The 13,137-nt window shown below is 37.4% G+C and overlaps 1 protein-coding gene across 1 annotated transcript; it reads left to right on the forward strand.

Moving 5' to 3' along the window:
• Positions 1-6,487: 6,487 nt before the first annotated feature.
• LOC121740268 (phenoloxidase-activating factor 2-like) lies at positions 6,488-11,031 on the forward strand. Its single transcript, XM_042132921.1, has 6 exons — positions 6,488-6,627; positions 7,972-8,086; positions 8,346-8,451; positions 9,323-9,498; positions 9,839-10,003; positions 10,770-11,031. The coding sequence occupies exons 1-6, from the start codon at positions 6,497-6,499 to the stop codon at positions 10,935-10,937; spliced, it is 861 nt and encodes a 286-aa protein (XP_041988855.1). The 5' UTR covers positions 6,488-6,496; the 3' UTR covers positions 10,938-11,031.
• The last annotated feature ends 2,106 nt before the right edge of the window (positions 11,032-13,137 follow it).

Here is a 13,137-nt window from a genome sequence, read left to right on the forward strand (position 1 = left end):
ACAGACACACTTTCGCATTTATATAGCTAATATATTAGAATGTAAGTGTATAAATAAATACTAGCTATTTGACAGAGCTTTGCTCGGTATTCGATAAGACACGAATAAAATTACATTTTCTAAAAAAACGATTCCTAGCTAGATCGATTTATCGCCCCCGAAACCCCCTATACATATACTAAATTTCATGAAAATCGTTGGAGCCGATTCCGAGACTCCAATTATATATAATATAGTATATACATATATACAAGAATTGCTCGTTTAAAGATATAAGATAAGCATTATAATATTCTCTTAGCATTTCTCGTATTTTAGTATTGAGCACAGGAGCAAAGCAGCATTTTATTTCCTTTAACCGTACCGGAAATATTTATGCAGTTAAGAACCTACAGTCAACAGGAAGTAATTATTCGAGTATATGTATGTTTAAGGTAGTGAAGGTATGTAACTTCACAGGCTAAGCAACCGCTTCTTATAATGTACAGTCGGGTTTCGGTCCAAATAATAAAGTCTTAAGCTAGCTTCAGTCTTCAGATGATTTAAATATTTATAAATACAATAAAGGTCGTCTGTGGGTTTTTCGCACCATTTAAGGTATTTTAAGGTAAGTACATCTTAATTTTAGTAAAGAAAATTAAAGTTACAAAAATTATTGCATATACTTAGTAGTTAAGAGGATACACCAGGGGCTAGAAAAATGAAAAAAAAAGTACGTGTACTATCTATATAGCTGTCTCCCTTACCTCAAGCCTATACCGCAGAACGCGATAGAGACAACTGCAGAAAATCAATGATTCGTTGTCCCCTGATTCCTTCTCCATTCCTTAACCGATTTAAATACTTTTTTCATTAAAGATTAAAGAAAGGCTTGAACTGTGTTCCTATGTTTTACTTTTTTTTGGAAAATCTAGCCAAATCTGTTTTCTGGATGTTTGAACACAGCGGAAAATCTGGCCTTCTTTTGGGTTTTTGAACGTTCATATCTTATTTAATAATTAAATTATGAAAAAAAGAAAACATAGGGACATTGTATTAGTGGCCGTAGATATTCAGGCAAAAAATTATAACTCTACTAGCATTATCCAGGGAGGAAACAGGGGACAACGTTTGTATGGAAAAAAGGGCGGTGTGGACTCCTCTTAAACCATCGCATAATAAATTTTACGTTCGTAGTCAGCAAGAATTCTACTTGGAATAGGCCTTTTTGGTATACTCGATATGTCCAATGTCCATATAGTAAAAATTGGCCAAATGCGAGTCGGACTCGCACACGAATGGTTCCGTAGTCCGTACTGCCGTACAGTTAAATATTAAAGCAAAAGTAGGCCAAAAATTGTATTGTATGTATGGAAGCCCCCTTAATTTTTTAAAATTATAATATTATTATTAATAATGTAATGTAAATATATAACTGAGTATTTTGAAAACATTTCATCAAACGTTTAATTACAGAGCATAAAATAGCAAAAAAATCAAGTTTCTTGTATGGAGCCCCCCTTAAATATTTCATTTATTTTGTTGTTATAGCAGCCAGCAACAGCTGCTATACATAATCTGTGAAAAATTCAGCAGTCTAGCTATAGCGGTTCTTGAGACAGAACCTGAAGACAGACTATAAGGACAGACTCAACAAGGACAACATACACAATGACACAATGTCTATTACGTTATTACCCTTTGGGAACGGAACCCTAAAAACATTTGTTCGGGTTTTATCTTAAAGGTTTGGAAGTGATTAGTGTAGTCTGTAGAGACATTCTTACTGCGTATTTACTACTGAGAAGTTGGCACAAAATAATATGTTAATAATATCATTTTTCCTTAAGTAATAATGGGTCTGGTTGTAAATAAGTTTTTTTACGGTAACGCTTGTGCATTGCACTTACGTGTCAATATAGTCAAGCACATAATAAATGAGAAATTGGTAACTGTACAAGCTAAAAATTAAAATATTGGTGCCTACTTAGTGACTGCTTTTTACTCCAGTCTTTAATCTTCGATATTATACTTAATGATTGCTAAATTAACAGGGTTTAATATAAGTAATATTATGATAATAAGCCCTGGCTTAGCACTTAAAATGGAAGTGTTTTCTAAACAAATCACGTTCGCAATGTTTATCGAGCAAATTCTCAATAGGATAACTAACCAACTACATAATTTTTGATTCACTTTCACTTTTTATCGATTTTACCGCTACATCGAGAGAATTGTAAACAGACTAAATTTTAATCATCAGAAATACTTAACAAGTTAAAGTTGTTGTCATAAATAATAATTCATTTAAGTTTAATATTTATTAACTGTGTTTGAAAATAACACTAACGCCATAGAAAGTAAATAAGTTAGTAAATAAAACACATATTAAGTCATAACCCTAAAGTTATACCTACATTCAAGATATCAAGTAAGCACAGAAAAACCTACATACATATTGCATGGATGAATCTAGAATAATTATAAAAATTATACCTGTTTACTTCACTGGTAAAAATAACCACAACAACCACAGACAAAAAAATTGCACGTACGACTTGTAGCGGGCATCAACCCACAGTAAAATAAAACATGCAAACACCAATGACATACACTGGCTGGGAGCAGTCCGACTAAAATATAAACAAACTTGTTAACATAGTTAACACTCACGCGCACGGTCACTTTAAATTAGTATCATTACAATGCACTTTGAATTCTTGTTTGTTAAGTTATCGTATTAAGGGGAGGTTATTCCTAAATTAGCAGGCCGATGTCTGTCAGTGCGAATATCGACGTAAAAGACATTAAAATAACATTCATATCAGCGCGCCTTGTACAGTGGCGGTTACGACGATCGCCGCGTCCATGATAGGGCGAAATAGGAGAAAAAACCTTTTTACTTAGATAAAAAATAGTATAACTAAACATGTATCCGTACATTTCCCTGTAAAATTTTAATAGTAATCGAACTATCCAAATTATTTTTTGATTGAGTCCCTGTAAGTCCTATAAAACTGAAAATGTTTTTAAAATCGAGGTTGTTTCGGATTTTTTTTTTATCGAGTAAAATTATCTGTATTGTGTTTCTAACCGTAAAAGTCACTAGTTAAAAGATGTATCTATACATGTATATATTTTTCAGTTTTTTTAATGACGCTTTCTTTAAAAATTACTCATTCTAGAAACGTGAATTTGGAATAACCTAGCCTTAAGTTACGAAAACAAATAAGTACCTACGCTGAGAATTTCGACATGCTATATTCGTTGATTATTAAAGTATACATGAGTTTATGAAGTTTTAATAATCAATATGTAAAATAACAATTGATAAAGCACTTACCTATAATTATTCTGTCTACTCTGCCTATATTAAAGTACTAGATGTCCCGCGCGGCTTCGCCCGCGTAAATTGGGAATTTTACAGAAACCGTACATTTTCCCATGAAAAATAGCTATACTCTCTTCACGTGGTCTACTCTATATAAGTGCCAAATATTGCCATAAAAATTGCTCCAGTAGTTCGTGAGGTAAACCCTTTCTAATATTTCCCCCGTTTTTCCCACATTTTCCTGAGTTTCTTCGGTCGTATTAGTCGTAGCGTGATAATAATATAGCCTTACTCGATAAATGAGCTATGTAACACTGAAATTAGAAATAAGATTTTAAATCGGATCTGTAGCTCCTGAGATATGCGCGTTCAAGCAAACATACTCTTCAGGTTTATAATATTATAAGTATAGATTTTTTTAATTATCGCTTGACAAACTCGAGTCTCGAATCTCGATCTAAAAGACTATGAAAAGTACCAATAACAGGCTCATAATCATGGGACGATGCATGGTATAATATGGTAGTGATGATGATGATAAATGTAATTTGCATAGTAGCTTAAGCTTTCCGTTCTTAAAACATTGCCGAAACTCCCAAACTTGTATCTATAAAGAATCAGGAGTTCTCTCAGCACCTTCCGAACCACGGTATACCAGGTATACCTCGGTGCAAAATCTTACTTGTTGGTAGCATATACTTAGAATACTTCTCACGAAACCGAAGTCACCACATGTTTCCCTATAAATTTTGAGGAGGTCCCTCGATTACTTATGGATCCCTCATCAGATCACCACTTTTGTGAATATAATACCAAATTGGGATGATACCCTATATACCAAAAGAAAAATTTTGAAAATCGGTTAACAAACGGCGGAGTAATCGTTGAACATAAGAAAACGGTCGGTTAAAATTGTAGCCTATGTGTTATTCTGATGTATAAGCTATATTATTGTAAAGTTTCATTAAAATCCGTTCAGTAGTTTTTGCGTGAAAGAATAACAAACATCCATACATCCACACATCCATACATCTATACATCCAAACAAACTTTCGCCTTTATAATATTAGTAGGATAGGATTAAGTACTATTCTAAGTCACATGTAAATGTCGAGAAATACAAAACATTAAGTGCGTGCTAACCATTACAATAATATTATAATTTAAACAGGACTCGGTTCTTGTTAACATAAGATTTAAGAATATCAGAATTCAGAAATCTAGGTAATAAAGAAACTTTTCTGAAGTGTCCTGTGCAGTGACGGATTAACCCTTAATCAAATTAAGCAATTGCCTAGGGCATCACGTCACCAGAAGAAGGACAAAAAACATCTGTCCTTAGGGCATCACGTCTCACCACTTAGTCTTCACCAAAAACCTCAGCTAAAAAAGTTTCTAGAAAATAATTACTAAGTTTTTAGGGCATCAAGTAATCTTAATCCGTCACTGGTCCTGTGAGATCGATGACCTATAATCGAGTCCTAAGTACCTATGTGAAGTACTTTATAAAGTATCTACTACCTAACTACTAAGTACTAACGAATTGTCCTTGTAAAATAATTATATTGTTTTGATTATTAACTCGTCGCTAGTAATAATACGAGTAAATAATCAAATCGTATTATAATCATAACATCAACATCGGAAAAACAATTGATTCTAATAATTATAATTGGACACAATAGATGTGTACACTGTACAGTGTTCTTCCATTAGACAACAATAATAATTAACATCATAAAGTGCACGTTGTAGACAATGTACCGTAGAGTTCGACTCTAGCTAGGCATCTCTACTCTCTAGTAGGGCCAGATTTATTATTTTTTATGAGTATAGGCCACTTTAACTCTGTCACCATCCTAGGACGCTGCCGCCCCCCTAGGACGCCATAGGACGCTATATATATAAATATATATATATATATATATATATATATATATATATATATATATATATATATATATATATATATATATATATATATATATATATATATATATATATATATATATATATATATATATATATATATATATATATATATATATATATATATATATATATATATATATTTATATATATACATATACAGGGTGTAACAAAAATAAGTGATAATACTTTAGGATGTGTACGTGTTCCTTGTAGAGAGTTCACTGTGAAAATAGCAGCTCTGAAAGACAAAAAAATTTTTTCACTTTTGTATGGGCAAGGGTTCGAGCGTCACGAGTTTCCCCATACAAAAGTGAAAAAAAATTTTGGTCTTTCAGCGCTGCTACTTTCACAGTGAACTCTCTACAAGGAACACGTACACACCCTAAAGTATTATCACTTATTTTTGTTACACCCTGTATATATATATATAATTGGAATCTCGGAATCGGAAAATATTAAATGATATATGTTTGTTTCTTTTTTTAATTCCGGATACATAAATAGCAGCCCTCGTACCTCTTTAGATTTAAAAATAATACTGTTGTCAATAGAAATGTGTTTGTTGTCTAGGAAAATGGCTTGTAACAGCAACTTGTGAAAATGAATAAATTATATTTGTAACGCTTTACAGCCTTTAAGTTTTAAGAAATACCTTTTAGTATTTTAAACAGCCACGTTCATTTAAAGCCTTGTTGAGCTCAAGGTTATGGTTAAATATGGCATCCATTTTTGACTTTAACCAAAGATTTAACATTTTGCATTGTAGTTATAGTTAAAGTTACAGGTATAGCTAAAGTTAGTTGGTGCAACCCACCCTAAAGAAATACTCTGGCTATAATTCTCTTCTAATTTCACATAAAAATACCTTACACCGTAAACAAAATTAGATTGACTCTAGTCATCCTGACTGCAGACAGGATTACCTTTACCTTATTGGTAAATATGGTAATTGGTAACTATGCTTCGCACTCGAGAGGGTACAGAAGATCACAGGTGCTAGCGGGGAATACTAAGTATGTAAATACAGTGCCGGTTTTAACACTACCAGCGCCCTGGGCGAGATTTTTTGTGCGCCCAGGGTGCTGGTAGTGCTTAAAAAAATGGCCATTGTTTGCCTTCAGCGCCCCTTTTTCCCGGTGCCCTGGGCGGTCGCCCAGAGTCATAAAACGCCGCGTGCGTAAATATCTACAATGGATACAAAGGTCTTATTGTTTCTTGGTTTCAGGCAACGAAGGTCACTGTGGAAGGGACGTAATGGAAAAGTATGAGCCGCCGAAGTTTTGCGGCATCAGCGACCCTGGCGACTGTGCCATGAAGTACAACGGCAAGGATAAGGACATCTTCGCCGGCTTCGGAGACTTCCCCTGGATGGTGGCTCTACTCAAGTAAGTGTATAAAGCTGGCAAGAACGTGACTGCTGAAAAACAACTTCTAGAGATGCTGAGGGACCTATCACTTAAGGAGTGAGCACACTGAGACGGGGCTCATCGTAAAAATCCGCCTCCATACAATTTGTATGGAAGCGGAAATCCGCTGCGCCCCGTCTCAGTGTGCTCACTCCTTCATCAGACAGCGGTCGCGCGTTCAAGCACTTCAAGCGTTCTGCGTTTGAGCGGTCACTGGTCAGTCACACAGGAGGAATTTTGACTCGGTCAGAACGCCCCGTGTTTAAGTATCTCTATACTATAATCGGCCAAGTGCGAGTCGGACTCGCGCACGAAGGGTTCCGTACCGTTAGAGCGCAAATAGGGAAAAAAATGTGTTTTTTGTATGGGAGCCCCCTTAATTATTTATTTTATATTAATTTTATTATTTAATATCAAAGTAATTATAATTGAGGATTTTGTGAAAATTTCAAGTGTTTATATTATGTTGCCATTACGGATTACGAGTAAAAAAGACCAATAAAATAACGTTTATTGTATGGGAGCCCCCCTTAAATATTAACTTTATTTTCTTTTTAGTATTTGTTGTTATACTTAGCGGTTACAGAAATCTGAAATACACAATCTGTGAAAATTTCAGAAGTCTAGCTATAGCGGTTCTTGAGTTACACCCTGGAGACAGACGGACAGACGGACAGACAGACGGACAGATATTGAAGTCTCAGTAATAGGGTCCCGTTTTTACCCTTTGTGTACGGAACCCTAAATAATATAACAAAACACAACACAAGAGTACGCAAAGCTGCAGACCGCTTGAACGCTTGACCGCGTGACCGCTCTCAGTCTGATAGGTCCCTGAGGGTGAGTTAACATTGCAACCTTGCAGGGCGTTTAAATTTTTCCTGCCTGCCAGCTGTTGGCTTCCTATATCTTTGGAAAGGGGTCATTTAAAAACGCGACGCTTTGCGATGTTGTAATGTGGTAAAACTCTTTGTGTGGTTACTACAAACTGAGATACCTTGTGCTGTAAACAAAGGCAGCTGTGACACAGTTCATACTAGTACGGCTGCCAATGTTTTCCCTATCAGTATACTTTGCATAAATACATATTGTGTCCCTCTCATTGTAAAAAAATGTAACGAAATTGATGAATAAAAAAATTATTTATTTATTTATTATTTATTTAATGTAATTTGACTCACAAATCGTAATTAAATTTTATTACCTCGAAAATCTTTTGATACTTCTGTGTTTTCAAAGATGTAAAATAGGATTCTTAAGTTTGCATAAGATTATAAGGGTACTTACATAAAAGTATAATTAGAAATTATATTCAACTTTTAGCAGGACTGACGAGACCGAATGGGTGAACACGGATTACATAGGGGGTGGAAGCATCATCCACCCATCCGTAGTCATAACAGCTGCACACAAAGTCGAAAACAGGAAACCAGAAGAGGTAAATAGTAAATAGGTACTGAAAAGACAACCAAGCGAAATTATATTCTAACAGTGCTTGTTACTTGTTAGCATTCGCTTGTTTCGATGGCTAAGTTAGATGTCTGAAATTCACACCGCATAGTACACGAAATGCGGCGCGTACGGTGCGGACGAAGTTTCACATCATTCATTATACATACGACGAATTCTAAAATGCGGCGCGTACGATTACCGATGTTAATCAGGCCTTAATATAAGCAACATGTTGTATATTCCAGATTAAATGCAGAGCCGGCGAATGGGACACTGATAACAAAAAAGAAAACCTCCCACACCAAGACAGATTTGTGAAGAAAATTGTTATCCACAAAGATTACAATACATGTAAGTCTTGATACATTTTTCATTGCATGATCGCGATGAATTGCCCGAGAGACATGCTAAAACTGTCTTGGAAGTTGGGACCGGCAATTTATACATCAATCAGATAGATAGATATATAACTATTTATTACTCACAAATTGGTACTAACTAGCAAAATGTGGGCAAGGGCAGAAGAGAAGGAGAAAGCTAAGCCCAAGCAAAGAACACATGATAGCGTCATATTATCCTGCATCTGTATTCTATTCCCTATGTATCATGCTTATTGCTTATCCTTGCTTTCCTATTTCGTTGATCCTGCATTTCTACTGTACCTATAACGTCTAAGTAGTGGTTATAAAGCGGCTCTTGACTCGGAGGTCATGGGTTCGATTCCCGCGTTGGAAACAAGTTATTTCCAAGTTTGGTTAGGACAATGCAGGCTGATCACCTGATTGTCTGGCAAGATGATCCATGCGTCGGACGAGCATGTAAAATGTCGATCCTGCAAATGATCTCTCGCCAGTCGTGTCGGGCTTCAATCCCACTGAGTTATGAGAGTAAACGAATAGAGAGTGCTCTTGTGTAGTGTGTACTGCGCACACATTTAGGTACTATAAAATTACTTCTGGAGTCCTGTGTAACTGGCCTGTTTTCAAAGATACCGGCCACCATCACCGAAACAGTGTGGAAGTGATTTATTAAATAACTCTGTAGTGTAAGGGCCTGTTTCATCAGTTCCTGATAAGTGCCGGATAGGCTATATACCACTTAACTTGACAGATAAATTATGGAGAAACTGTCCGACACTTTATTAGGAAGCGGTGAAACAGGCCCTCAGTCTCTGAATTCGGCTGATAGCTACGTATAACGGAAGCTTTCATTCCTGTTTTAGCGGATTCATACAACGACGTAGCGCTGTTGTTCCTCAGCGAGCCCTTCACCCTGGCGCCCCACGTGGGCGTCGCGTGCCTCGGCACCGACATGCCGGCCCCGGGCACGGAGTGCTACAGCATGGGCTGGGGCGGCGACACCCAACGAGACCAAGAATACTTCACTATTCTGAAGAAGGTTAGAGCATCTATTGTTACATTTAAGTTGTCTGTCTTGAGACTATCGCAAAAGAGTTCGACCTAAACTCATTTGTGACAGTCTCTCTCGAGACTACGATATTTATTTAATTACGAAACCCATGAGGATGCACACACAAACAAATAATATTACGATAGTCTGTCTTAAGACTTTGCTCCAAGTATAACCCTTAAATGTAGCTCGCTCTTTGCAGAATTCCCTAAAGATATTGTTTTTTTTTAATTCATAATTCATTTATTTCATACCATATTACATTACCAGACTTGGTAGACTCCGTAGCTGAAATTTCATACTTTACTTTAACTTCCAACACTTCCAGGTTACTCTGAAGTTGGTCGAGGATGGCGAGTGCGAGAAGACATACCAGAGGGAACTGGAGAACGAGGACTTCACCCTCCATGACTCCCTGACGTGCGCCGCCAGCAAGGGGGACTTGGACACGTGCGTCGGTGACGGCGGATCGCCTCTAGTTTGTCCCGTAAAGGTAGGCAAAAAAATCAATTTTTAACATATACTTACCCTTACATGAATGATTGGTGAGACCAATCATTTTAAATCTAGTTCAAGCATGTACGTCCAAGTTTATTTCTTTAAAGCTACTGGACCGTTTTTGTTAAGTGCCTGACAGACGTACGAACTTAAAGTACGCGGGTTTTAAATTCGCGAACTTACTCGGCTCGCGTCGGTGACACACGAGAATCGCTCATACTGGATTATCATACCCCCAGGCTCGCGGCTCGCGGCTCGCGGCTCGCGGCTCGCGGCTTGCGGATCTTTGCTGACACACAGGCGATTAAGATCGTCGAGCCATAAGTCCGCGTACTTACTCGCACGTCTGTCCCCCCCTTTAGGCTAAATCAAGAGTCAAGGAGTTGCTTTAAAATGTCACTGGCAATCTGGGGTATCCATTGCGTATTTAGGCAATTTGTATTTGATAATAATCCTATGTCAGCAAAATCATAAAGGACTTGACAATGGGTCGGTGGACGGTGACCGGCGGCGTCGACTTCAATTGCGAAGCTTCATACCATAGCCCATTTTGATTTCTGACTTCACTTTTGAATTTGAAATTGTTTTTTGTTTAATTTTCACCCTTTGTCTGACTGCTATTAACGTATTTGTGACGTTACACATACTTAGCACGGCATCAGAAGACATAATTATTATAAAGTGTATCACACGTTTATTTTCTTTTTGTTTCTGTTCGCTTGTTTAAATTGTGTTTGAATAAAGAATTTGATTGTTTTCAGGGATGCGGCGAGGGCCACAGGTACGCCATATACGGCCTAGTGGCTTACGGCATGGGGTGCGGGGAGCAGGACATCCCCGGGGTGTACGTGAACATCCCCCGCATGCACCCCTGGGTCAAGGAGCAGATGGACGCCGAGGGCAACAAGGATTATAGCTTCGATGTTTAAGTTTAATAAATTAAGCCTCCAGTACACAATGGCCCACAATGGCCTACTGCAGGCCATCGTGAACTGTAGACTATGATCACTTGGTGTAAAACACAATGGCTCTTTACTGCCTGGCAATACACTGGCCATCGTCCGCCATCATACACTACTACCCCGTCTACCCAATGGCGATGGCTTGTAGTGGGCCAGCATAGACCATTGTGAAGAGGCTCCTTTGTGAGTAATTTGTTTTTATTTGATTGTAATAAACTGTATATTATTGAAATAAAACATATTCAAATATGTAATTGTAATCAGTTATACCAAATACAGTTCTAGATGGTTGTATAAGCTTATGAAACTATTGGTTGCCTGGAAGAGACTGCTTCCAAGCGTACCGGCCGCTTTAAGAATTTTTCTGTTTTTTCGTATGGACCAAGAGCCACACATTCCTCAGTTTCGGAAAACTAAAAGTTTACCTGTATGTGACCTCAGAGAGTAAGAACGACCAGCAACTATGGAATTTCGGTCGGGTTACTTTATGAGGTACCCAGATTCCAGTTCTGAAGGTCTACTTGACCTTCCAGGAAGCTCAATTTCATAGCTTATATTGTTCGCAGTATGTGGAGGAATCTCGTCTTCCAGTGCTGGACATTTTTGTCAGTTGCTTTCCACTGCTAGACACCCTCAGAGTTTAAAGTCTTTAAGGGCCTGTTTCACCACTTCCTGATAAGTGCCGGATAGGCTATCCACCACTTAACTTGACAGATAGAGTATGGAGAATCTGTCATAAAAGTTGTGGATAGCCTATCCGGCACTTTATCAGGAAGTGGTGAAACAGGTCCTAAGAAAGTTAAAGGGTATCTGGCAATTGTCAAAAATGTCCGGTACTGCAAGACGAGATTCCGCCACTTACCGTGAAGAATACAGGGTGTAACGAAAATAAGTGATAATACTTTAGAGTTTAGGGAGTGTACGTGCCTCGTGTATAAAGTTTATTGTGAAAGTAGCAGCTCTGAAAGAGTAACTTTTTTTTAACTTTCGTATACGCCCCAGCCTCAGGAATTTGCCCACAAATCACAAAAATAATTTTCTCTTTCAGCGCTGCTACTTTTACAGTGAACTCCACACAAGGGTGTAGGGACACATCACACATAATATACACAGTACACAGTTACACACCCTGAAGTATTATCGCTTAGTTTTGTTACACCCGTATAATAGCAGCTCATCTCAAATCTCTACCCTATCAGCTTCAGAAGTCAGAACCCTGTTCCAGCTCACTCGCACTCTGTGCACCATTGACCACCTTTTTTCTGCTAACACCCCATGGACCGTGGTGCTCCACTCCCCGCTTAGCAAAGTTCAGGGCACAACAGCTTGTGTTAAATGATTTTGATGTATTTTCCTTAGAAAATAAGGAAATCGTACATGTTTGTGCAAACTTCAATGGCCTGATAAACTGCGGTTTGTGGTGCACCCGAAGTAGCTGGTGATACATAGTTTCTATACATCAATGTAAAATGTTGTTATTTTGTGAAACATAATATATGGTCGATTTGAGAAACCTCCTCCTTTTTAGATGTCGGTTAATAAATACTAGATATCGCCCAATGGTCGAGATTCGACCTTAGTTTCAACGACATTAGGACTACTACCTAAATTTTGTAAAAAATATTGACTTTGACTTGTTGACTTGTCTTTGGGACTCAGCTGATCTCAGACTGGCCGTGTAAGCATTGTCTAATAGTATCTTAGATTCAATAAAAAAATATAATCTATTTTCAATTTGTCAACTTGTTGTCAACAGACTTCAACCATAAATAAAAGAGTATAATTCGTATGTATAGGCTTGTCACTCAAAAATCTGTCATTTCTCATGCGTGTGTGTTGTAGTGTGTGTAATGTTTTATTTGGTAAAAAAATGTATGATAAAAGCATAATTTCAAAATAATATTAGTTCGATGCACTCCTTCACCATATAAACTATAACTGTGCAAAATTTCATGCACCTACGTTTCCCCATTTTTCGTAAAAAGGGTTACAAAGTTTTTCGTTCGCGTATTAATATTATGATGATGATGATGATTAAAGAATTGTTAATCCTACCACGGATCATATCGCCACGAAGAAGTCGACCACTGTCATGTCTTAACTAGATGTCGCCCGCAACTCCGTTGCGCCAAAATTCGATTATCGCGGGAGAACCGTACATTTTTCC

The sequence above is a fragment of the Aricia agestis genome, chromosome 3 (assembly GCF_905147365.1).
Source record: "Aricia agestis chromosome 3, ilAriAges1.1, whole genome shotgun sequence".
Taxonomy (NCBI): domain Eukaryota; kingdom Metazoa; phylum Arthropoda; class Insecta; order Lepidoptera; family Lycaenidae; genus Aricia; species Aricia agestis.